The sequence below is a fragment of the Rhinoraja longicauda genome, chromosome 24 (genome assembly GCF_053455715.1).
Source record: "Rhinoraja longicauda isolate Sanriku21f chromosome 24, sRhiLon1.1, whole genome shotgun sequence".
NCBI classification, from domain to species: Eukaryota; Metazoa; Chordata; class Chondrichthyes; order Rajiformes; family Arhynchobatidae; genus Rhinoraja; species Rhinoraja longicauda.
Window position 1 is genome coordinate 31,639,208 of NC_135976.1, and position 25,850 is coordinate 31,665,057.

Sequence of the window (25,850 nt, forward strand, 5' to 3'; positions counted from 1 at the left end):
CCAGGCATCATCGCAGAAAAGAAGGAATGGGTGACGTTTCGGGTCGAGACCCTACTTCAGAAAGCAGTGGTGTCATTTGGTACATGGTACAAAGGTGGGTACTTTCACCACGTTTAAGAAACATTTGAACAGGTACGTGGATGGGATAAGTTTAGGGTGATAAGGGCCAAATGCAGGGAAGCGGCACTAGTGTAGTTGCGGCACATTGATCGACGTGCGGGCAAGTTGGGCCGAAAGGCTTGTTTCCACGCTGCATGACACCATGACAAACAGCTGTATTTTCAGAACACAGAATGCTGCACATTGGTGTTCCCTAGGGTTCAATGCAAGGACCATATCTTCCTTGGCAAAGATTAATGATTTGATTAATGGTGTGTACAATACGATCAAAATATTTTGTTTAGTTTTAGTTTAGAGATATAGAGCGGAAACAGGCTCTTCAGCCCACCGAGTCCGCTCCGACCAGTGATCCATGTACACTATCACTACCCAACACACTAGGGACAATTTGCAATCTTTACCAAAGTCAATTAACCTACAAACCTGTACTTCTTTGGAGCGTGGGAGGAAACCAGAGCACCCGGAGAAAACGCACATTAACATTATCCTACACACTCTGGGCAATTTTTTACGTTTTTACATTTATAACAAGCCAATTAACCTACAAATCTATGCAACTTGAGTGTGGGAGGAAACCGAAGATATCGGAGAAAACCCATGTGGTCCCAGGGAAAACGTACAAACTCCGTGCAGACAGCACCCGTAGTCGGGATCGCACCCGGGTCTCTGGCGCTGTGAGGCAGCAACTCTATCGCTGCGTATCATGCCACCCTAAGAGGTTACCTTTACCTAACAAAAAGTTGTTCAAGGAAAATCTTTGAGATCAACAACTTACATCAATTTCCATGTGGCGAAACTTGCAGACTTGGCGGAAGCATCGCCCTTCTTGCCACAAAGTACAGATGGTTTCATTGCCAAGAGCCGCCTCACAGTGACGGAACAGACAAGTGTCGCCCTGCAAAAGCACGAGGAAATATGATCAGAGTAAGAATAATCATTTCTGAACTGAAGAGCTGCGATGATATTTTAGTGGAGGTTCAGCAAAGTAACAGCTTCACTAATACACTAGCATCAATATACACCAAGAAATCAATTATCATAGGCAGCATGCATTTTTTTTAAATGGCACCCAAGCACTGAGATGTAGAACGTTATACAGAAAACTGAAGCCAGTTACCAGGTCAATTAGATTTCCCCTCTCAAAATTGGTAAAGAACTCTGGCATACAATGCTATTACTGCTTGAGCTTCAGTCATCAATACACCAACATAAATTAGTTTAGTTTAGAGATAGAGTGTGGAAAGAGGCCCTCCGGCCCACACAGATCAGCTATCACCCATACACCAGTTCTATCCTATTCACTAGGGTGAATTTACAGAAGCCAATTAACCTAAGTCTTTGGAGCATGGAGGAAACTGGAGCACCCAGTAATAGGGAGAATGTACAAACTCAGTACAGATAGGTCCCGTTGTCAGGATCAAACCCAGATCTCTGACACTAAGGCAGCATCTACACCACTATGCTGCCCATTGTTGGTGCATTGATAAACTCAATGCTATTCGATATATTCAACTGTATCACACTGATCTACAATTGATTGCTGGTTTCAAAAACCTGACTGATCATTTTCAGAACTATAAATTTGTTTAGTCTTGTTCTTGACTTTCTCTTTTAAAACTGACATATTCTTTGGTGTCACGGGTAGATAGGATGGTAAAGTAGGCTTTTGGTACATTGGCCATTATCAGTCAGAGTACAGAAGCTGGGACGTTATGTTCAAGACGTTAGTGAGGCCACATTTAGAGTATTTGTCTCAGTTTTGGTTACCCTGCTATGAGAAGGATGCCATTAAGCTGGAAAGAATGCAGACAAGATTTACGAGGATGTTGCCAAGATCAAAGGGCTGAGCTGTAGGGAGACAGGCTCGGTCTTTATTCCTTGGAGCACAGATGGTTGAGGAGCAATGTCAGAGGTGTATAAAATCATGAGAGGAACAGGTAGGGTGAATGCCCTGAGTCTTTTACCCTGGGTAGGGGAATCAAGAACCAAAGCACACAGGTTTAAGGTGAGGGGATAGATTTCATATGAATCTTTTTCCACTCGAGGGTGGTAGGTACATGGAATGAGCTGCCAAAGAGGAAATAGTTAAGGCGTGTCTATAAAAAGCATTTAAGATACTTTGACGTTGTAAATGGATAGGATGGGTTGAGGGATATGGATCTAGTGTTGGTAAATGGGATTAGATTAGGCATCTTGGTCATCATGGGCAAGTTAGACCAAAAGGAGTATTTCCGTGCGGTATGGCTTTATGACTATAACTCTTCAAAATGATACACACAAACCTTGGCACAAGTAGAATAAAAATAAAAGTAGCAGTCATCTCCTTGCAGCGTCATGTTTGCTGTTTAACAAATCCCTCCCAAACAAAGACTTCCGCTGCTAGTTTCTCCACACTCTCAACCGTTGCTATTCAGCGAGCCCCAGGAGAGATGGTGCAAAGTTGTCTTCTGGAATCTTCTGGAAACTTTATCCAAACTAAAAAGGCAAGAAAGCAAATTATTGTTACAATATTGTAACACAATGACTGAATATTGTTTCAAACGCAACATCAGTGGCACGAGTAGTCGAGAAGGCAGGCCAATTCGAGGCAAATCACATGGTTTTTCTATTACATTCATCGGCTAGGGCTCAGTACAGGTAAAGGCACAAAGTTAGACAAAATGCTGGAGTCACTCAGCGGGTCAGGCGGCATCTCTGGAGAAAAGGAATAGGTGACGTTTCACGTCGAGACCCTTCTTCAGACTTTTCTCCAGAGATGCTGCCCAACCCGCCGAGTTATCATATCATATCATATCATATATATACAGCCGGAAACAGGCCTTTTCGGCCCACCAAGTCCGTGCCGCCCAGTGATCCCCGCACATTAACACTATCCTACACCCACTAGGGACAATTTTTACATTTTACCCAGCCAATTAACCTACATACCTGTACGTCTTTGGAGTGTGGGAGGAAACCGAAGATCTCGGAGAAAACCCACGCAGGTCACGGGGAGAACGTACAAACTCCTTACAGTGCAGCACCTGTAGTCAGGATCGAACCTGAGTCTCCGGCGCTGCATTCGCTGTAAAGCAGCAACTCTACCGCTGCGCTACCGTGCCGCCCGTATTTCAGTATTTTGTGCCTGTCTTCGGTGTAAACCGGAATCTGCAGTTCCTTCCTACACATTTTACGCAGTTGCTGAGAGGTTTCGTGCTTTAAATAAAAGGGTTTTGACAAAACAATCAAATATGAGGCAGCAGACTTGTAAGATGACTGGGAACCCTATCAGAAGACACCAGACTCAGCATATAATAGTTCAATGTGACTTTCAATAAAGATATTAAGACCTCAATGTGAATCGATCTACAATAAACTAAAATAATTAAGACGACAAACTAGTTGAAAAATTTAATAAATGCATCTTGCTGGTTTGGCAACAGGAAAGCCCAGGAACGAAGGAGATTACAAAAAGTGGTGAACACTGCCAAGTCATCACTGGTACTGTCCTCCCCACCTTCAAAGGGATCTATAGGAGGCGCTGCCTCAAGAAGGCAGGCAGCATCAAAGACACCATATCACCCTTGCCGTGCTCCCATTTCCCTCGTACCATCTGGAAGGTGCAGAAGTCTGATAGCTGGAACCTCCAGATTCAAGAGCAACCACCAGCCTCTACAAAAGGTAGTATAAGAAAATAACTGTAGATGCTGGTACAAATCGAAGGTATTTATTCACAAAATGCTGGAGTAACTCAGCAGGTCAGGCAGCATCTCGGGAGAGAAGGAATGGGTGACGTTTCGGGTCGAGACCCTTCTTCTGAAGAAGGGTCTCGACCCGAAACGTCACCCATTCCTTCTCTCCCGAGATGCTGCCTGACCTGCTGAGTTACTCCAACATTTTGTGAATAAATAGCCTCTACAAAAGACTCACTAAGGCAGTGGTTCCCAACCTGTGGGTCGCGACCCCAAACGGGGTCGCGACACCAATGCCATGGGGTCGTTAAATGATTTTGAGCTGATATGAATCTATCTATCTATATACTATTAAAACTCAGATCTTGTATCTATATATATATATTCCACGATGTTGGTGAACCGTAGCGCCACGATTTTTGTACCGCCTTAATCAGCATGCGGTTCGCTGCTGGAAAATGATTTTTTTATTTAATTCTGTCGCATATTTTTTAAGTTACACAGGTTTTAAAGCAATGCCCCCCCCCTTATTGAGGTTTCGATAGAGGGCGCTGCGGTCCGGCAGTGCTCAGTACGCATGCGCGGAATCTCCTCACTCTGTACTCAGCACGCATGCGCGGCATCTCCACACTCGCACCAGGACGCCGTTAGCGGCGCAAGCCCGCGATCACCGGCTCATAAACATATTTTACATAACGGTGGAAATTTGTGTGTTCGAACAATTTTGAATTGATTTGCAATTAATTAATGTTTGTAGGAGCTTTGGAATTTTTTATGAATAAATAATCTATAATTCAATAATCGCAATATATGGCAGTTTGTTGTACAAAAACCGAATGTATATATAAGATATTTTAAGGGTTGGGGTCGCTTCATGATTGCTTGTTCTAAAATGGGTCGCTATATTTGAAAGGTTGGGAACCACTGCACTAAGGTATGGATTGTCTTGGTTGAATTGAGGATCTAAGTAGTTTTTTTTTGCTACAGTACTTGTAATACAGTAGTAATAAAGTACTTGTAATACAGTAGTACAGTACAGTACTTCAATAATTTATTGAATTACTTTTGGTTATTGCATGTTGTCTTTGAGTATTGTGGTTGCAGGCCTGTGTTGCTGCCGCAAGTAAGAATTTCATTGTAACATTGTCAATACACATTAAACACTCTTCATTTGACCCCTGGCTACCAGAGGCAACCATGTTGTGGCAGCCGTATTTGGGTAGCAGTTCAAAGTATCAATTGAGAATTGTGAAGGAACTGCTGATGCTGGCTTGTACCAAAGATAGACACAAAGTGCTGGAGTAATTCAGCATCTCCGGAGAAAAAGGATGAGTGATGTTTTGGGTCAGGACCCTTCCTCAGGCAGCTTCTCTGGAGAAAATTAGGAATGAGGAAGTTTCAATACTTCCACCTAGCTACTTAGCCAAGTAGTTTTCAAACACTGCAAACATTGATACAAAACCAGGGTCTATCTACTCATTGTTTGCGATCTCTAATAAAATATTGCAAAGATTCTGATATCCACCAGGGCAGTTACTTAACACAAAAATGGTATGAAAATTGATTTCTCCAACTTCAAGTAACCCTTGCATTCCCTCGCTCTCTATCCCTCCCCCACCCTAGTTGTCATACCAGTTCCACTGTCGTCCTGTTGAGTTTCACCGACTGTAGAACTCGTTATCACCTACCCCACAGCCAACAATGGGCCATTGTGGGCTCCATCTTTCCTTGATCATCATTGCTTTTTGGACATCATTCATTTGTTCCGCACCTATGTCTCTTGTTCCCCTCTCCCCTGACTCTCAGTCTGAAGGGTCTCGACCCGAAACTTCACCTATTCTTTTCTCCAGAGATGCTGCCTGACCCGCTGGGTCACTTCAGCTTTTTGTGCCCGTCTTCCACAAAAATCAATAGTCAGGCGAATATTGCAGAGTATTGCGCATTCCACGTGCACCAAAAGCTGGTTTAAACCAATACTGGACTAGTGAGGGGATATAAAGGATGAGTCGATGTACCTGGTGAGTGGTCAGCTGCAGAGATGCTTGTCCTCAGACATCCAGTGAAGATGCTCCTGCAGGCCAACGAACACTGAATCTGTCAGTTATAAATCGCCAACGACCATCTCCATCTTCACATACACTGGGCAGAAATATTTGCGATCTGCGTACACAAAGGGCCTTAGAAATACTCTACGGGCAGGTGCTAGAAAGAGTCCATCTTCCGCTCAGTTGAACTGCAGGAAGCCAGGGATTAAAAAATCAACTCCTCCGAAAAAGTTCAAAAGCGTAGCAGGTGCCCAGCTACACGGTTACAGGCGATGGGGGAAATAAACCCGTTCTTTAACAATCTTCCAAGGGGTCTCCGCAGCCTCGGTCTGCCTAGGATTACCGATTTTTTTTGTGTGGCTGATGTGATATAATATATTTACTACCAAACACACACGGGTCCAACTCTGTACCTTCCGGGTCATCTGCACCTATTGAAGAAAAACACAAAAACAACCTCCCCAAATTTGTAAGCAGAGCGGACTGCATGCTTTCGCCATGGTAGCAATCCCCGACCCTCAAAACCAATTCACATTTGACTGGAGTATCCCCATTTGCTTTGGTCGTTTCCAAATTAACTCTGCATACTCTCATTGGGGGCTGGATAACTTCTCCAAGTGTCAGGGACTGTAACAGTGGCAGTGCTGGGTCCCAGAAAAGCCACAGTAAATGCACACCAGGAAACGGCCCACAAAAAAAAAAAGTTTCACCCAAGGCATAGATAGACGTGCTATCTTGCGGAGTAATTAAGCAAACAAAGCTTTTACACAGAGTCACAGCTACGTCTCCCGTATTATCAAGGATGACTTATGAGCAGAGGATGGTGCCGTAAGATTTATCAGGAGAACGTACTGCAGCTCCCATTTCTGTGGGAGCAAGAATACGTCGGAGTTTGGCCCAGGCACAATTCTTCAACTGATAAATACGAATCAAATATTCGGCCTCACGGCACGAGTTCATGGTCAACAACAATGGATGGATCAGGTGAAGCAAAGGGAGATACTACAGCTTAGAAGTTGGGAAGTTTCAATACTTCCATCTTTAATACCCCCCAGAGTCACTTAGCCAAGTGGTTTTAAACACTGGTACAAAACCAGGGGTAAAATTAGACATTACCCATATTGCATTCAGAAGGAGCACCTGGCACACTGGTGTGAATTGAGATTAAAATCAAAGTAGGGAGGTAACAAATGCAAAGATTGTGAGGTGCCAGTGAAAACTGCTCGTAATAATAGCACACACTGACAGGAATAGAAAAAAACCCAATCAAAATCACCCCTGTCAGCTCAGGGCATTGAGTCTTGTGCAAATGAGTGCTGAAAACTGTCCACAAAAATGCATGGTGGTTAAGATATTGCGGGTCGTAACTCTGCGATGGATCGGCTCAATGAAGAGCATTTGTATGGTCACCCAAGTCTCATCTGTTCTTCACCTCATAAATTATTTTTTAAGTCTAGTGACATTTTAAAGTCAACACACAGGAGCAACTGGCGCCCTTCTGAATGCAGGATAGGGTAATAAAAAGATGCAGCATCTGGTTAATTACTTGGCATTCCAAAAATAGACCATGCATGGAATAAGATTCCCACAAAAATAGCTCCACCCAGAACTTGGGGCTGAGCACCAACCAACACATGAACCAATAAGAAAAAAACAGACAAAATGGCCACTTTGGAAAAGATTAACAAGGTAATATTTAAAGCTAGGCTGTTTTTTTTAAGAGCAATGACTCCCCGTTGTGCTTTAGTTGTCGAGCGGTGCACCAAAAATCAGTTTAGTTTTGTGCAAATAGCTGCACAATAATGTTCACTGCAGAAACTCACAGACAAGAGAATGTCAAGATTGTGGAAACACAGGCCCAGATTTTGATTTTGGAGACATCCATGCAAAACTCAAACACACCTTAGGGGAGGGTTGACAATTAAAAGACAATGAGGAGATACATCCCAGAGTAGGTACACATTTTGCTTGCATCAAAGAGATTGCATAATGTTCCAATCAAAGGCAAGGAGTTTACTTTTAAGTAAAGGAGAATGAAAGTACCAGAGGGGAGGTAATTGGCAGAATATTTTGGCCAAAAGATCCCAATAAACAGGTGCTGCACAAAAGGCCTTAAAAATACAGTGATACAATTACACAAACCAAGTCACTGGACGCTGCCACACTGCAAATGACGCCATTAAGTGAAGTGATCATGAATCCCAATCATTTACTGCACTTTTCCCGTTACCAATTTGCAACACCATCTTGTCAGCTGGATGATTGCACATGCACTGCAGATTTCCTCAGAAAAACCTAGTTGTTTTTATATGCCGAGAGGAGATATAAAAATTCCCATCCACTTGGATCACGTTGCCCAATACAAAACATAACAGAATGTAAATGGCAACCAACCACAAATGGTAAAAATTGGAACCCCTGCCCATAGTTAAGACTCTTGACTATTTTGTTTAAAAGTCGAGGCCTCAGGATGAAAACAAATAAATAGTGCCGAGCCAAGCCAAATAGTGCCGAGCCAAATAAAGGGGTGGAAATGAGGATCTAACTACTGGCTGAGGGGGTAAAAAAAAAATAACAAGGGGGCAGTAAAGAACTTAATGACAGGGGATTAAAAACATCTTAAAAACAGGGAGAAGGGTAAAGAACACTTAATAACAAGGCAGAGAGGGTAAAGAATAAATAGACGGCAGGGAAAAAGATTATCTTAATAACTGGGTGCAAGAACCTTAATAGCAGGAGCGGGGGTGGGGATTGTAAAGAACACCTAAATAACAGGGGGGAAAATACACTGATGAGCCAAAACATTATGACCGCTTTCAATGGTGGACAGGGGTCATCATGGGCACTCTGACCAGTCTGCAGCTACGCAGCCCCATACACAGCAGGGTGCGTGCGATACACTGTGTGTTGTGACACATTCCTACCATGACCACCATTACATTTTTCTGTGACTTGTGCCACAGTAGACCTTCTGTCGGTTCGGACCAGACGGGATAGCCTTCGTTGCCCTCGTGCATCGTGGAGCCTTGGGCGCCCAACACCCTGTCGCCGGTTTGTGGTTTGTCCCTCCTCGGAGCACTGTCAGAAGGTACTCACCACTGCTGACTGGTAGTACCCCACAAGCCTTGCCGTTTCAGAGATGCTCTGACCCAGTCGTCTGGCCATAACAATTTGGCCCTTGCCAAAGTCGCTCAGGTCTTTACTCCTGCCCATTTCTCCTACATCCAACACATCAACTTCAAGAACTGACTGTTCACTTGCTGCCTAATATATCCCACCCCTTGACATGTGCCATTCTAACAAGATAATCAATGTTACTCACTTCGCCTGTCAGTGGTCATAATGTTTTGGCTCATCAGTGTGAATAACAGAATGGGGGTAACAGGGCAGGGCACCGTAACAGGGCAGGGGGTAAAGAATAAATAGCAAGGAGTTAAGATTATCTTAAGAGCAGGGGGTTAAGAATAAATAACGAGGGGGAGATCTTAATAATGATGGGGGGGGGGGGGGAGACCTTAATAATGATGGGGGGTGGGGGGAACCTGAATAACAGGGGGTTGTAAAGGATATCTTAATACCGGGGGCGTTAAGAACTTGAGGGGTAAAGAACTAAATAACGTGGGAGGGGAAGAACTTAATAAAAGGGAGAAAGAACTGAAGAAAAAAGGGAAATAGTAATTAAAATGTAAGGGGCCGTGCCCGGGGGCTGGGAGTCCTTGCCACTGGGCAGGTCTCAGGCTTTTTTCTACCCTTACCTCCTTATTTATTTATTTCCTTCCTTCCCTCCCTCCCACCGTCCGTCCCGCCGGCGTCGCTCCTCAGGCGAGGCCGAGGCTCCGCGGCCTAGTGCAGCCGCCGGCCGATCGTTCGCTCGGCTCGGCTAAACTAAAGCCTCTCCCGCGCAACCTGCCTGCCGGCCAGACACAGGCTCCCGCCCAGCGATCTAATAAGGGTAAAACCAGTACCAAAAACGGACTCAGAACCCGCTCTCCGCTGCTTATAAACCCCCGACCATTTTGTTTTGTGCCGCCGCCATCGTCGACCGCGCCGCAGTTTGCCAGCGAGAAAGATGGCGCCCGTTGGTCGCCCTCACCCCCGCATCAAAGATGGCGACCCCCCCCCCCTCCTCCTACCACGGATGACGTCGCCCGACATGTCCATATCAAAGATGGCGCTCTCCAGTCGTCTTCACACCTCTCTTCCCCCCCACACTCCCACTCCCCGCATCAAAGATGGCGCTGGCCGCAAGTTGTCACCCGCCAGCCGGCAACAAAGGTTGCGCTCGCCAGGAATCGTCACCAACCATGCCCGCATCAAAGATGGCGCCGCCACATCCCGCATGCCCGCGTCAAAGATGGCGCACGCCAGTACCCACTGCCGCTTGCCAGTAAAAAGGACGGCGGCCACAGTAAGCCGTCAACCCCCCCCCCCCCCCTTTTGCCCGCACCAAAGATGGCGCCCGCCAACATGTCACACAGGCTGTTTTCCCTGAAACTAACTTTTGGCAGCTAGTTTCACGCAATTGCATTTCATGTGCGTGCAGAAAATAGCCTGCGGTGCAATTAATGTACTTGCACAATTTTCTTTTGGTGCAGAACCCACCCAACAAAAATAAATTGCGAACAGCAACTGATGCAGCCTTTCATAGGCGAGGCGCCATCGTATGAGTCAGGGCCCGGATAGCTCAGTCGGTAGAGCATCAGACTTTTAATCTGAGGGTCCAGGGTTCAAGTCCCTGTTCGGGCGTTCGCTTTTTGCATTGGAGTTGCACCAATGGGATTTCTTTCACCTCATTTATCAATGCAATTTTTGCAAATCTTCAATCCAATGCCATAAAATGGTGAACTGCAGCAAATGCATCTTCGGTTTTTGGACCCAATTCCTGCTTTGTCTCAATTGTGGTTGGAGAGTTCCAAGGGTGAAATGTTGGCACATCTCATCATTTAAAAGGAGATGGTGTTAAATTTCCCAGGGTGGACATTTAAAAGGAGATGATGTTAAATTTCCCAGTGTGGACATGTCAAAGACTAGAGGGCATAGCTTTAGGGTGCGAGGAACAAAGTTTAAAGGAGATGTGCGGGCATGTCTTCTTACACACTAGGTGTGGGGTTTAGTTTAGTTTATTGTCACGTACACCGAAGTACAGTGAAAAGTTTTTGTTGCGTGCTACCTAGCCGGTCGGAAGACAATACACGATTACAATCAAGCGTGGACACAAAATGCTGGAGTAACTCAGCTGGGACAGGCAGCATCTCTGGAGAGAGGGGAATGGGTGACAGTTCGGGTCGAGACCCTTCCTCAGACTCAATCAAGCCATCCATATTGTACAGATGCAAGATAAAGTCTAGTAAAGTCTGATTAAAGATAGTCTAAGGGTCTCCAATGAGGTAGATGGTAGCACAGGACTGCTCTCCTACCCTAAACCTAAAGGTCATAAGTGATAGGAGCAGAATTAGGCCGTTTGGCCCATCAAGTCTAGTCCACCATTCAATCATGGGTGATCTATCTCTCCCTCCTAAGTTTAGAGATACAGCATGGAAAGAGGCCCTTCGGCCCACCGAGTCCACCGACCAGCGATCCCCGCACATTAATACCATCCTACACACACTAGGGACAATTTACATTTACACCAAGCCAATTTACCTACAAACCTGCGCATCTTCGGAGTGTGGGCAGAAACCGAAGATCTTGTAGAAAACCCACGCGGTCACGGGGAGAACGTACAAACTCCGTGCTGACAGCACAAGTAGTCGGGATCGAGCCTGAGTCGCTGGTGCTGCAAGCGCTGTAAGGCAGCCACTCTGCCGCTGGGCGACCGTAGCCGCCCACTGTGTTTAGAGATCAGAGCATGGAAATAAGCCCATCGATCCATAAAGTCCAAGTTGTCCAGCAAACACCCACTCATACCAATTCTATGGAAGACCACTTTCGCGTCCACGCACGACACACTGGAGGCAATTCACCGAGGCCAATTAACCTACAAACTCGCACGTGTTTGGGATGTGGGAGGAAACCCACACGGTGACATTGAGGGCATGAAATCTCTCCACACTCAGACAACACCCAAGGTTGGGATCGAACCAGGGTCTCTGGCGCTGCGAGGCTGTGGCTCTACCTGCTACGCCACTGTGCGAGCAAAATAGATGACAAGGAAGGAGAATGTAATATGTGGAAGAACTGGCAGGGAGTGGAAGAACTATACAACACAGAAAGAGGGTCTTAAGTTTAGATTTAGGTTTATTATTGTCGGGTGTACTGTACCAGGGGTCACAGCTTAAGGATAAGGGGGAAGGCTTTTAGGACCGAGATGAGAAAAAAATTCTTCACACAGAGAGTGGTGAGTCTGTGGAATTCTCTGCCACAGAAGGTAGTTGAGGCCATTTCATTGGCTATATTTAAGAGGGAGTTAGATGTGGCCCTTGTGGCTAAAGGGATCAGGGGGTATGGAGAGAAGGCAGGTACAGGTTACTGAGCTGGATGATCAGCCATGATCATATTGAATGGCGGTGCAGGCTCGAAGGGCCGAATGGCCTACTCCTGCACCTATTTTCTATGTTTCTATGTTTCTATGTACGGTGAAAAGCTTTGTTATGTATGCTAGCCAAACAGATCAGATAATACCATCACGTCAAATGCAAGTGCAATTGGTAGAGCAAAGGGGAAGATACAGAGTGCTGAATGTAGTTCTCAGCATTGTATCATAACAATTATGGGCAGCACAGTGGCGCAGCGGTAGAGTTGCCGCCTCACAGCGCCAGAGTCTCGGATTCGATCCTAACTATGGGTGCTGTTTGCACAGAGTTTGTACGTTCTCCCTACGACCTGCGTGGGTTTTCACCGGGAGCTCCGGTTTCCTCCCACACTCCAAAGATGCGCAGATTTGACGGTTCATTGGCTTCTGTAAATTGTAAATTGCACCTAGTGCGTAGGATAGTGCTTGTGTATGAGGTGATGGCTGGTTGGCGCGGACTCGGTGGGCCGAAGGGCCTGTTCTGAGGTGTCTCTCCAAAGTCTTTGGCCCAACCCATTAAAATTGCCTAATCAAGCTAGTCCCACATGCCTGTACCTGGCCCAGGTCCATTAAAAACTTTCCCATCTATGTGTCTGTCCAAGTGTCTTTTAAATATTGTTATTGTACCTGTCTCAGTTACTTCCTCTGGCAGCTCGTTCCGTACGCCCACCACCTTCTGTGTGAAGAAATCTGGCCCCTCAAGTCACCTTTTAAATCTTTCCCCTCTCACCTCAAACCTATGTCCCCTAGGTGTCCACCCGACTACCCAGGGGGAGAAAGACGGTGGCTATTCCCCATATCTCTGACCCTTGTAATTCTAGAAAGCTCCATCAAGCTTGGAAAGAGGCGGACTGGGACGTAACTACCAGCACAGAATTCTGTTCCAAAGGGATTCTTGAGAAAAATGAAATTTCATTTAGACAATAGACAATAGGTGCAGGAGTAGGCCATTCAGCCCTTCGAGCCAGCACCGCCATTCAATGCGATCATGGCTGATCACTCTCAATCAGTACCCCGTTCCTGCCTTCTCCCCATACTCCCTCACTCCGCTATCCTTAAGAGATTTTCAGAAACTGATTTTCTCGAGTGCCCAAATGGCAAGAAAATTGATCAACACTTTAATCAAAAACAGATGTTGGGAGTGGTGAATGTAGAAGAGGTTTATTGGCAATTGGGATTAGGGTAGATAAGGACACAATGAACTGCAAGATTTAGTTCAGTTCAGTTCAGTTCAGTTTATTGTCATGTACAGTGAAAAGCTTTTGTTGCGTTCTAACCAGTCAGTGGAAAGACAAAACATGATTCCAATCGAGCCAATAATAGACAATAGACAATAGACAATAGGTGCAGGAGTAGGCCATTCGGCCCTTCGAGCCAGCACCGCCATTCAATGTGATCATAGCTGATCATTCTCAATCAGTACCCCGTTCCTGCTTTCTCCCCATACTCCCTGACTCCGCTATCCTTAAGAGCTCTATCTAGCTCTCTCTTGAATGTATTCAGAGAATTGGCCTCCACTGCCCCCTGAGGCAGAGAATTCCACAGATTCACAACTCTCTGACTAAAAAAGTTTTTCCTCATCTCTGTTCTAAATGACCTACCCCTTATTCTTAAACTGTGGCCCCTGGTTCTGGACTCCCCCAACATTGGGAACATGTTTCCTGCCTCTAACATGTCCAACCCCTTAATAATCTTATACGTTTCGATAAGATCCCCTCTCATCCTTCTAAATTCCAGTGTATACAAACCTAGTCGCTCCAGTCTTTCAATATATGACAGTCCCGCCATTCCGGGAATTAACCTAATAAACCTATGCTGCACGCCCTCAATAGCAAGAATATCCTTCCTCAAATTTGGAGACCAAAACTGCACACAGTACTCCAGGTGCGGACTCTCTAGGGCCCTGTACAACTGCATTACAGTGTATAGATACATGATGCGGCAATAACGTTTAGTGCAAGGTAAAGCCAGCAAAGTCCGATCAAGGATAGTTCGAGGGTCACCACTGATGGTAGACAGCAGTTCATGACTGCTCTCTGGCTGTGGTGGGATGGTTCATTTGCCTGACAGCAGCTGGGAAGAAACTGTCCCTGAATCTGGAGGTGTGCGATAATTAAATACTCTTAGTTCTTGATGTGACAATAAAGTGCCATCCCTAACACTTACCAGTAGGGGGAGACTCTTCATCATTAGTGCAGCGGGCGGCACCATGGCGCAGCGGTAGAGTTGCTACCTCACAGCACCAGAGACCCTGGTTCGATCCTGACCACGGGTGCTGTCTGTATGGAGTTTGCACGTTCTCCCCGTGACCTGCGTGGGTTTTCTCCGAAATCTTCGGTTTCCTCCCACACACCAAAAACGTTGAGGTTTGTAGGTTAACTGGCTTGGTGTAAATGTAAATTGTCCCTAGTGTGTGTAGGATGGTGTTAGTGTGCGGGGATCGCTGGTCGGCGCGGACTTGGTGGGCCGAGGAGGACTTGTTTCCTCGCTGTATCTCTAAACTAAACTAAACTAAACTGTCGAGAGGGATCTCTATGGGTAACTTTTGGTAGTGATTTGCTTCCCTCCTTTATCAAGGATGGGCTTCACGCTACAGAAACAATATTAAGATTTTAAACATATCGTCGGAAAAAGAAAATGCCCTTTTCCATAACAAAGAACATAGAGGTTAGCTACAAAATGCTGGAGTAACTCAGCAGGTCAGGCAGCATCTCTGGACAAAAGGAATAGGTGATGTTTCGGGTTCGAGACCCTTCTTCAGACTGAGAGTCAGGGGAGAGGGAAGCGAGAGATATGAAGAGGCACAGAGCACAAATGAACAAAAGATGTGCAAAAGGACAAATCAAAGCCAGCAACGATCATCAGTGAAACGTGGAGCCCACAAGGGTCCATTGTTGGCTGTGGAGAAGTTGAAACCGAGTTATACAAACAGTGCAACTCAGCAAGATGACGGTGAAACTGGTACGATGTCAATTGTGGGCTCCACATTTCCTCCATTCCCTTTGTTCTTTGTACCTTTTCATAATCTCTCATTTCCCTCTCCCCTGACTCTCAGTATGAAGAAGGGTCTCGACCCAAAAGGTCACCTAATCTTTCTCTCCAGAGATGCTGCCCGACCCGCTGTGTCATTTTGTGTCTGTCTTCGGTGTAAATCAGCATCTACAGTTCCTTCCCACACATAGAAGTCAGCTAGTTTGGCATATTTGTCACCTGCACCTGCAGTGAAAAGCTTTTTGGTTGCGTGCTAACCAGTCCATTGGCACCCCATGCATTCTTGTGATAAAAGGATCTGCCAAACTCGTGTCTGCCCTCAGTCGTATCTTCATTTGCCATCCACTGTAACTAAACACAGATGCGCCGTAGAAAGCATTTTATCAGGATGTATCACAGCTTGGTCTGGGAACAGATCCATCCAAGGAAATTGCAGAAAATTGTGGAAGCAGCCCAGACCGCCACACAAACCAACCTCCCCTCCATTGTCTCCGTCTACACTTCACGCTGCCTCGGCAAGGCCAGCAGCACAATCAAGGACGAGTCACACCCTGGCCACTCCCTCTTCTCCCCTCTCCCATCGGGCAAAAGGTACAGAAGTGTGAAAACGCACACCTCCAGATTCAGAGACAGTTTCTTCCCAGCTGTTATCAGGCAACTGAACCATCCGACCACAACCAGAGAGCGGTCCCGAACCGCTATCTACCTCTTTGATGACCCTCGGACTATCCTTGATCGGACTTGCTGGCTCTATCTTGCAATAAACTTTATTCCCATATCAAGTATCTATGCACTGTAAATGGATCAATTGTAATCATGTATTGCCTTTCTGCTGACTGGTTAGCATGCAACAAAAAGCTTTTCACTGTACCTCCAAAGACGTACAGGTTTGTAGTTTGTGCCTCCTGACTCTCAGTCTGAAGAGGGATCTCGACCCAAAACGTCACCTATTCCTTTTTTCCGGAGATGCTGTCTAACCCGTTGAGTTACTCCAGCTTTGTGTGTCCATCTACAGTTTCTTGCCGGCTGTTGTCAGACAACTGAACCATCCGCCCAAAAACTGGAGAGCAGTCCTGAACTACCATCTACCTCATTTGGAGACCCTCGGACTGTCTTTGATTGGACTTTACTGGCTTTATCTTGCCCTAAACGTTGTTCCCTTACCATGTATCTGTGCTCTGTGAGTGGCTCGATTGTAATCTCGTATTGTCTTTCCGCTGACTGGTTAGTGCGCGACAAAAGCTTTTCACTGAACCTCGGTACACGTGACAATAAGCTAAAGTGGACGAAACAATTTTGCGGCTAAACTTTGAAGGATTTTTCAAGTTTAATTAAGCCAGAGGTTTCTTGAACAATCCAGAAATGAAAATGAAACCGACTCCAGACATAAAAAGTAATTTCTCATAATTCACAGATTTAACGAGAGGGTTCTAACTAACCACATGTACCTCTTCCGTTCTCTGAACCAGCTTCTGTTCAGTTGTTTATTGAATGTTGAAACCAAGGTGTGATCAGACCAGAGATTGCACAGCCCACTCACAAGCAAGATCAGGTGTTGGGAGGAACTGCAGATGCTGGTTTAAACCAAAGATAGACACAACAAGCTGGAGTAACTCAGCGAGACAGGCAGCATCTCTGGAGAGAAGGAAACGAAGTCGACCCGAAACGTCATCCATACTGTCTGTCCAGAGATGCTGCCTGTCCCTCTGAGTTACTCCAGCACTTTGTGTCTATCCCAGAGCAAGGTCATGTCTTGTATGCACAGCCGCCTCTGATACTCGAGTTTACAGCATTACAGTCAGTGGTCGCTGAGGGGGGGACTCAGAGGAATCTGTGGGCCAGTTTGCACTGACGGTACTCAAATTCCTAGGAGTCACTGTCGCCAACAACTTCTCCTGGACCATCCATATTGAAGCAATGACCAAGAAAGCACTCCAACGCCGTTGAAGGCTTAGGAAGTTCGGCATCTCCCCTACAACTCTCACCAACTTCTACAGATGCACCGCATTTTATCGGGATGCATCACAGCTCGGTTTGGGAGCAGCTTCATCCAAGACCGCAAGAAATTGCAGCGAATTGTGGACGCAGCCCAGACCATCGCACAAACCAACCTCCCTTCCACTGACTCCATCTATACCTCACGCTGCCTCGGCAAGGCCAGCAGCACAATCAAGGACCAGTCTCACCCCGGCCACTCCCTCTTCTCCCCTCTCCCATCGGGCAAAAGGTACAGAAGTGTGAAAACGCACACCTCCAGATTCAGAGACAGTTTCTTCCCAGCTGTTATCAGGCAACTGAACCATCCGACCACAACCAGAGAGCGGTCCCGAACCGCTATCTACCTCTTTGATGACCCTCGGACTATCCTTGATCGGACTTGCTGGCTCTATCTTGCAATAAACTTTATTCCCATATCAAGTATCTATGCACTGTAAATGGATCAATTGTAATCATGTATTGCCTTTCTGCTGACTGGTTAGCATGCAACAAAAAGCTTTTCACTGTACCTCCAAAGACGTACAGGTTTGTAGTTTGTGCCTCCTGACTCTCAGTCTGAAGAGGGATCTCGACCCAAAACGTCACCTATTCCTTTTTTCCGGAGATGCTGTCTAACCCGTTGAGTTACTCCAGCTTTGTGTGTCCATCTACAGTTTCTTGCCGGCTGTTGTCAGACAACTGAACCATCCGCCCAAAAACTGGAGAGCAGTCCTGAACTACCATCTACCTCATTTGGAGACCCTCGGACTGTCTTTGATTGGACTTTACTGGCTTTATCTTGCCCTAAACGTTGTTCCCTTACCATGTATCTGTGCTCTGTGAGTGGCTCGATTGTAATCTCGTATTGTCTTTCCGCTGACTGGTTAGTGCGCGACAAAAGCTTTTCACTGAACCTCGGTACACGTGACAATAAGCTAAAGTGGACGAAACAATTTTGCGGCTAAACTTTGAAGGATTTTTCAAGTTTAATTAAGCCAGAGGTTTCTTGAACAATCCAGAAATGAAAATGAAACCGACTCCAGACATAAAAAGTAATTTCTCATAATTCACAGATTTAACGAGAGGGTTCTAACTAACCACATGTACCTCTTCCGTTCTCTGAACCAGCTTCTGTTCAGTTGTTTATTGAATGTTGAAACCAAGGTGTGATCAGACCAGAGATTGCACAGCCCACTCACAAGCAAGATCAGGTGTTGGGAGGAACTGCAGATGCTGGTTTAAACCAAAGATAGACACAACAAGCTGGAGTAACTCAGCGAGACAGGCAGCATCTCTGGAGAGAAGGAAACGAAGTCGACCCGAAACGTCATCCATACTGTCTGTCCAGAGATGCTGCCTGTCCCTCTGAGTTACTCCAGCACTTTGTGTCTATCCCAGAGCAAGGTCATGTCTTGTATGCACAGCCGCCTCTGATACTCGAGTTTACAGCATTACAGTCAGTGGTCGCTGAGGGGGGGACTCAGAGGAATCTGTGGGCCAGTTTGCACTGACGGTACTCAAATTCCTAGGAGTCACTGTCGCCAACAACTTCTCCTGGACCATCCATATTGAAGCAATGACCAAGAAAGCACTCCAACGCCGTTGAAGGCTTAGGAAGTTCGGCATCTCCCCTACAACTCTCACCAACTTCTTCCTGGTTGTTATCAGGCAACTGAATTATCCTACCACAACCAGAGAGCAGTGCTGAACTAACATCTGCCTCTTTGATGACCTTCGGACTTGCCTGCTTTACCTTGCACTAAACTTTATTCCCATATCAAGTATCTATGCACTGTAAACGGATCGATTGTAATCATGTATTGTCTTTCTGCTGACGGGTTAGCACGCAACAAAAAGCTTTTCACTGTACCTCGGTACACGTGACAATAAACTAAACTGTACTAAGACAGAAACAGGCTTAACTTTCATCCTTTATCAGAATTCTGTAGAAAGTCAGAGAACAGTAGAACATCAGATGTAAAGAAAATAAGGATGGGACAAGATTACAAAAAGAAAGTTTAGTTTTGAGATACAGTGCAGAAACAGGCCCTTTGGCCCATCGAGTCTGCACCGACCAGCGATCCCCGTACAGTACCACTATCCTACACACACTAGGGACAATCTACAATTTTCACCGAAGTCGAATAACCTACAAGCCTGCACGACTTTGTAGGGCGGGAGGAAACCGGAGCAACCGGAGAAAGCCCACGCAGGTCACGGGGAGAAGGTACAAACTCCGCACAGACAGCGCTCGTGGTCAGGATCCAACCCGGGTCTCTGGCGCTGTAAGGCAGCGACTCTGCCGCTGCGCCACCGTGCCGGTCCCTTTTACTTTGGCATGAAAGTGTAGGTTTGATGTGTGTCGGTGTACGTTCTCAAATCAAGGGGAATACCCCAGCAAGTGAAGTCTCTACATGTACCAGAGGAATGACAAACTCCACCCCTGTTTTTTCTGGGGGGAAAACACCCTTGGAAATTTCCTTCGGTTATTTCCACAATCATTAGAGGTGAACACGAGAATTTCCTTTGACGCAGACAGGCAGGAAATCCTGTTCTTAGCAAATGTCGAAGAACAACGTTCTGTGTTTCTTGCAGAGCCAACAAATATGAAGATGGTAGACACAAAAAGCTGGAGTAACTCAGCGGGCCAGGCAGCGTCTCTGGAGAAAAGGAACAGGGGATGTTTCGGGTCGAGGCATTTCACAGTCTGAAGAAGGGTCTCGACCCGAAACATCACCCATTCTCTTTCTCCAGGGATGCCGCCCGACCCGTTGAGTTACTCCAGCTTTTTGTGGCTATCTCTGGTGTAAACCTGCATCTGCAGTTATTTGTTTCTACATAGAACAGCACAGCACAGGAAAGGGCCATTCTGCCCACAATGTTTGTGCTGAACATGATGCCTATCAGGACTGATCTCATCGAGTTTAGTTCAGTTTAGAGATACGGAGTGGAAGCAGGCCCTTCAACCTACCGAGTCCGCATCAACCAGCGATCCCCGCACACTAACATGATACGACAAATTTTTCCAGAAAGTAGTTAAGCTACATATCTGTACGTCTTTGGAGTGTGGGATGAAACCGGAGCACCCGGAGAAAACCCAGGCGGTCACAGCGAGTAGGTACAAACTCTGTACCAAACATCTGCAATCCTTTCCTACACATTTGGTCTGCTAAATATTTTAACTCCCCTTCCCCTGTAAGCCTGGATATTGTAGGCCCGGGGGCTGCTGTACGCCCGTACAGTTTAGGCCCGGACACTGTAGGCCCGGACACTGTAGGCCCGGACAGTTTAGGCCCGGACACTGTAGGCCAGGACACTGCCCAGCTCACATCCTGGGATAAATATTTCTTGGAGTTGCCTGGATTTGAAGTTCAAGATGTGGAGCGCAGTGTGTGCTGTGAGTAAGTGGTGCTCTGTGTTGTTTATGACGATATTTGTTTAACAGATTCAGTCCACAATAAAAGCCTCTGTGTTTCTGGGCATGAACAGCGTGGCCCTTGTTCTCTCTACATTCTCTCAGTGTTGTATCTGGCTGTGTATAGAGCCATAGAGTCATAGAGTGGTACAGCGTGGAAACAGGCCCCTCGGCCCAACTTGCCCGCAGCGGCCAACGTGTCCCAGCTACACTAGTCCCACCTGCCCGCGTTTGGGTCCATTTCCCTCCAAACCTGTCCTATCCATGTCCCTGTCTAACTGTTTCTTAAATGTTGGGATAGTCCCAGCCTCAACTACCTCCTCTGGCAGCTCGTTCCATACACCCACCACTCTGTGTGAAAATGTAACCCCGCAGATTCCTATGATATCTTTTCCCCTTCACCTTAAACCTATGTCCTCTGGTCCTCGCTCGGTTCACCTACTCTGGGCAAGAGACTCTGTGCATCTACCCGATCTATTCCTCTCATGATTTTATACACCTCTGTAAGGTCATCTCTCATCCTCCTGTGCTCCATGGAATAGAGTCCCAGCCTACTCAAGCTCTCCCTGTAGCTCAGACCCTCGAGTCCTGGCAACATCCTCGCAAATCTTCTCTGCACCCTTTCCAGCTTGACAACATCTTTCCTTTAACATGGTGCCGAGAACTGAACACAATACTCTGAATGTGGTCTCACCAATGTCTTAAACAACTGCAACATGACCTCCCAACTTCTATACTCACTAAATGACTACGAGTAATCAGTTCTGAAACAACAGGCAAACCCCTCTGCAAACTTGGGTCGCTCTCCGACTGCTTCGGACAGGTAATCATAAAATCCACCAGCAATCTGTGGATCTGTGAATCTGTGGAATTCATTGCCCCAGAAGGCCGTGGAGGCCACGTCAATAGATATTTTCAAGGCAGAGATAGATAGATTCTTGATTAGTGCAGGTGTCCGGGGTTAAGGGGTGAAGTCCGGAGAATGGGGTCAGGAGGGAGAGATAGATCATTGAAGGGCGGAGTAGACTTGATGGGCTGAATGGCCTAACTCTGCTCCTATCACTTATGAACTTGTGAAATCATTAAAAGGGCGGCACAGTGGTGCAGCGGTAGAGTTGCTGCCTCACAGCGCCAGAGTCCCGGGTTTGATCCTGACTACGGGTGCTGTCTGTATGGAGTTTGGACGATCCCCCCGTGACCACGTGGGTTTTCTTCCGGGTACTCCGGGTTTCCTCCCATGCTCCAAAGGGAAGTTTGTAGGTTAATTGGCTTGGTATAAATGTAAAATTGTCCCTAGTGCGTGTAGGATAGTGTTCGTGTGCCCGGGGATTGCTGGGTCGGCACGGACTCCGTGGAACGAAGGGCCTGTTTCCTCGCCGCATCTCAAAACTAAAAAAACTAAAACTGAAACTGAAAGCTTTGTAGGTTAAGTTGGCTTCTGTAGGTAGGTCCCCAGTGATTAGGATGGTGCTGGTGTTCGGGGATCGCTGGTCGGCGCGGACACAGTGGGCCGAAGAGCCTGTTTCTGCACGGTATCTATAAACAAAACTAAATTAAGTCAAAAACCACCATCTGATGCGCTCATGTGGGTGGTTAGCACTGAAAGCTAAAATGGGAAAGATTAGGATCTACTGACATTAATCTGCAGATCTTACGTGTAGATTCATTAGGTTACCTTCTGTACATTAATTCCACCAGTCACACTGTTCATCTCAAACGTAAAGATTCTAGTTTACTTTACTTTATTATTAATGTCATCAGGTCATAAGTGATCGGGTACTGTGAAGAGGCTTTTTGTTTTAGTTCAGTTTAGTTTAGTTTAGAGATTCAGGCCGGAAACACCTTTGGTGTGTGTGTGTGTGTGTGTGTGTGTGTGTGTGTGTGTGTGTATGTGTGAGTATATGCGTGTGAGTGTATGTGTGTGTTATTGTATGTGCGTGGGCATGTGAGCGCGTGTGTGTGTTCATAAGTGTGTGAGAGTGTGCGCGAGTGTGTGAGAGTGTGTGTGTGTGTGGCTGTGCACGTGAGTGTGTGATTGTGAGTGTGGGTGTGTGAGCATGCGAGAGTGATAGTATGTGTGAAAGTGTGTGTGTGGTTGTGTGTGAGTGAGTGTGAGTATGTACGTGAGCGTGTTTGTGAGTGTGGGTGCGTGAGTGTGCAAGAGTGTTAATATGTGTGAGTGTGAATGTGTGTGTAGTTGTGTGTGAGAGTGTGTGTGGCTGTGTACGTGAGTGTGTGATTGTGAGTGTGGGTGCGTGAGTGTGCGAGAGTGTCAGTGTGTGTGAATGTGTGTGCGTGGTTGTGTGTGAGAGTGTATTTGAGTGTGAGTGTCCGTGAGAGTGAGTGTGTCCCTCTCTCTCTTCCCCAGAGATGAGATACTGCCAATGGAAGATAGAAAAGCACTTAGAAAAATATTATACTGCCAGAGAAAGTAGTTCCAAGTAGAAACGGCCAAAAAAAATGCTATTGCATCACACCAGTAGCAGAAACTGGAACAGAGCAATAGATAAATAAAATAAATAAGAGGGTTATTTCATTGTGCAGAGTCTTTTTAAAAAAATATATATATTTTTGCTTATTTTGCACAGAACACCAACAAATAGTACAGGACAGTACAAGACATATATATCCCCCTCCCCATCCCCAAGGCTCAAAACCCCCCCCCAAAAAAACCCCAAAAGAAAAGAAAAGAAAAAAAAAACGAGTCTGTGTGTTCAAATGTTACACAATAGCAACAACAGCATACTGATATAAATAAATGATTATGACTGTGTCGACAATATTTTCAGTTAAAGGAAAAAATCTTCAATAAAATCTATAAAAGGGTTCCAGGTCAGAACGAAGTTTCCTTGGGCCTAGCACCGTTTATACCTGATCTTTTCCAGGGCTAAAAAGGAGAGCACCTCCTTGAACCAATGCAAAAAAGGATGGAGCTTTTTTTGACTTCCAGTTAAAATGAATAAGCCTGCAAGCAAGCAATGATGCGAACGCTGAATCATTTGCTTGTAGATTTGTAAGCTTACAGTTTGGGGGTGGTATTCCAAAGATAGCTGTGTGCAAATCAGGATTTATAGTCTGCCTACAGATATGGGAGAATACCTCAAATATATTTCCCCAGTATCTGTTGAGAGACGCACATGTCCAGAACACGTGTCCTACGGAGGCTGGGCTATGGCCTCATCTAGGGCAGCCAGGGTCTGTGATAGAAAAGATTCTGACAAGTTTGTCTCTTGAATAATGAAGACGTTGGAGCACTTTAAATTGGATCAACCCATGGCATATATACAGCGACAAGGTGTGTATACGAATTAAGCTCTCTCGCCACCCCTCATCAGAAAGCTCTACTTCCAGGTCCCTCTCCCATGCCGTTTTTGTTTTGTCCCAGGTTATCTGTTTTAATTCCTGTATTAATGTGTAAATTGTTGAAACACGTTTCCTGTCAGAGGGGTCCAGCTCCAGAATAGTGCCCAATTAGCTCTTAGTGGACAGATGAGGAAATGAGATTAGATTGGATTAGATTAGAGATACAGCGCGGAAACAGGCCCTTCGGCCCACCAGGTCCACGCCGCCCAGCGATCCCCGCACATTAACACTATCCTACACCCACTAGGGACAATTTTTACATTTACCAAGCCAATTAACCTACAAACATGTACGTCTTTGGAGTGAGGGAGGAAACCGAAGATCTCGGAGAAAACTCACGCAGGTCACGGGGAGAACGTACAAACTCCGTACAGACAGCGCCCGTAGTCAGGATCGAACCCGTGTCTCTGGCGCTGCATTCGCTGTAAGGCAGCAACTACCCCTGCGCCACCACTGCGGAAACACTGTTTTAGCAAAGCTACGTATTTGAAGATACCTAAAGAAATGGGATCTGGGTATATTATGGTTTTCAGCAAGCGTTTCAAAGGAAGTGGAAGTTCCGTCAGTAAACAAGTCGCAAAAATATACCAGTCCATTCCCACGCCAATATGAGAATACAGTGTCCAGCATGGAGGGTGTAAAAAATGGATTATTTGCACCGGGAAAAGCCTGCTGATACCCTTTAGTCCAAAATATTGGACTGTAGCCATATTTTAAGCAAGGTTTTAACCACCGGGTTTGTCATTTGTATTTTACGATTATAAGGTAGCGGGCAGGTAATCATCGGTCGAGGATCAGGTAAGAGTTCCATCTGTGCCCAGTCTGTGGCCTGTTTACTCTTATATGAATATGTCCAATGTAAAAGTTTTACAATATTTGCAGCCCAGTAGTAATAAATAAAGTTAGGCAGCCCGAGACTACCCGCCTTCTTAGGAACTTCCCAGTATATTTTCTTCATCCTGTGATTTGAATTGTTCCAAATAAACGATGAGATTAATCTATCTAATTGCTGAAAAGTTGTCCTAGGTATAAAAATGGGGATCGTTTGAAAAAGATAAAGAAATCTAGGTAAAACCGTCATTTTAACGATATTGATGCGGCCTACTAATGAGAGTGGTAGTGTTCAACAGTTCAACAGTTCAACAGAGCTTTATTTGTCATTCGGTGCCAAGGTACCGAACGAAACTACATAGCAGTCACACACAAAAAAGAACACAAGACACATGACCCCAACACATAACGTCCATCACACTGACTCCAAACACCCCCTCACTGTGATGGAGGCAACAAAACTTCCACTCTCTTCCCCACGCCCATGGACAGACAGCTCGTCCCCGACCGACCCGCACAGTCCCCGCAAGGGGATGGAAGTCCCCGCGGCCGAGTCGCACCGGGCGCTGAGACGTCTCGCGGACGAACTGGGCGGTGGAAGGCCCCGCGACCGAGCCATGCGCAGCTAAGTCCCGCGGCCGAGCCGCACAGGGCGATGGAAGGCCCCGCTGCCAAGCCGCACCGGGCGATGTTAAGTCCAGCGGCCGAGCCACACCAGCGATGAAAAGTCCCGCGGCCGAGCCGCGCCGGGCGATGTTAGGCCCCACGGCCCGGGCACTGTTAAGTCCAGCGGCCGAGCCGCACCAGCGATGTTAGGCCCCGCGGCCAAGCCGCACCGGACACTGTTAAGTCCAGCGGCCGAGCCGCACCGGGCGATGGAAGGCCCCGCGGCCAAGCCGCACCGGGCACTGTTAAGTCCAGCGGCC

General features: G+C 46.4%; 1 protein-coding gene and 1 non-coding gene across 9 annotated transcripts in view; one reads left to right on the forward strand and one right to left on the reverse strand.

The window, feature by feature from the left end:
• zc3h11a (zinc finger CCCH-type containing 11A) overlaps nucleotides 1–9,924 on the reverse strand; it is a 30,715-nt gene extending 20,791 nt beyond the window's left edge. For 5 of the 8 annotated variants that reach the window (XM_078421006.1, XM_078421005.1, XM_078421003.1 and 2 more), the window contains exons 1-3: nucleotides 5,807–9,887; nucleotides 2,403–2,595; nucleotides 896–1,015 (exon numbers count right to left, since the gene is read on the reverse strand). In XM_078421006.1, the coding sequence (XP_078277132.1) occupies nucleotides 896–1,015; nucleotides 2,403–2,456 (174 nt within the window). In that variant the 5' untranslated portion in view covers nucleotides 2,457–2,595; nucleotides 5,807–9,887. Of the gene's footprint in view, nucleotides 1–895; nucleotides 1,016–2,402; nucleotides 2,596–5,806 lie in introns of all 8 variants that reach the window. The other 3 variants (XM_078420999.1, XM_078420998.1, XM_078421000.1) reach the window with 3 other exon arrangements.
• A 585-nt stretch (nucleotides 9,925–10,509) lies between these two features.
• trnak-uuu (transfer RNA lysine (anticodon UUU)) lies at nucleotides 10,510–10,582 on the forward strand. Its single transcript has one exon. It is a non-coding gene; the product is annotated as a tRNA-Lys (tRNA).
• The last annotated feature ends 15,268 nt before the right edge of the window (nucleotides 10,583–25,850 follow it).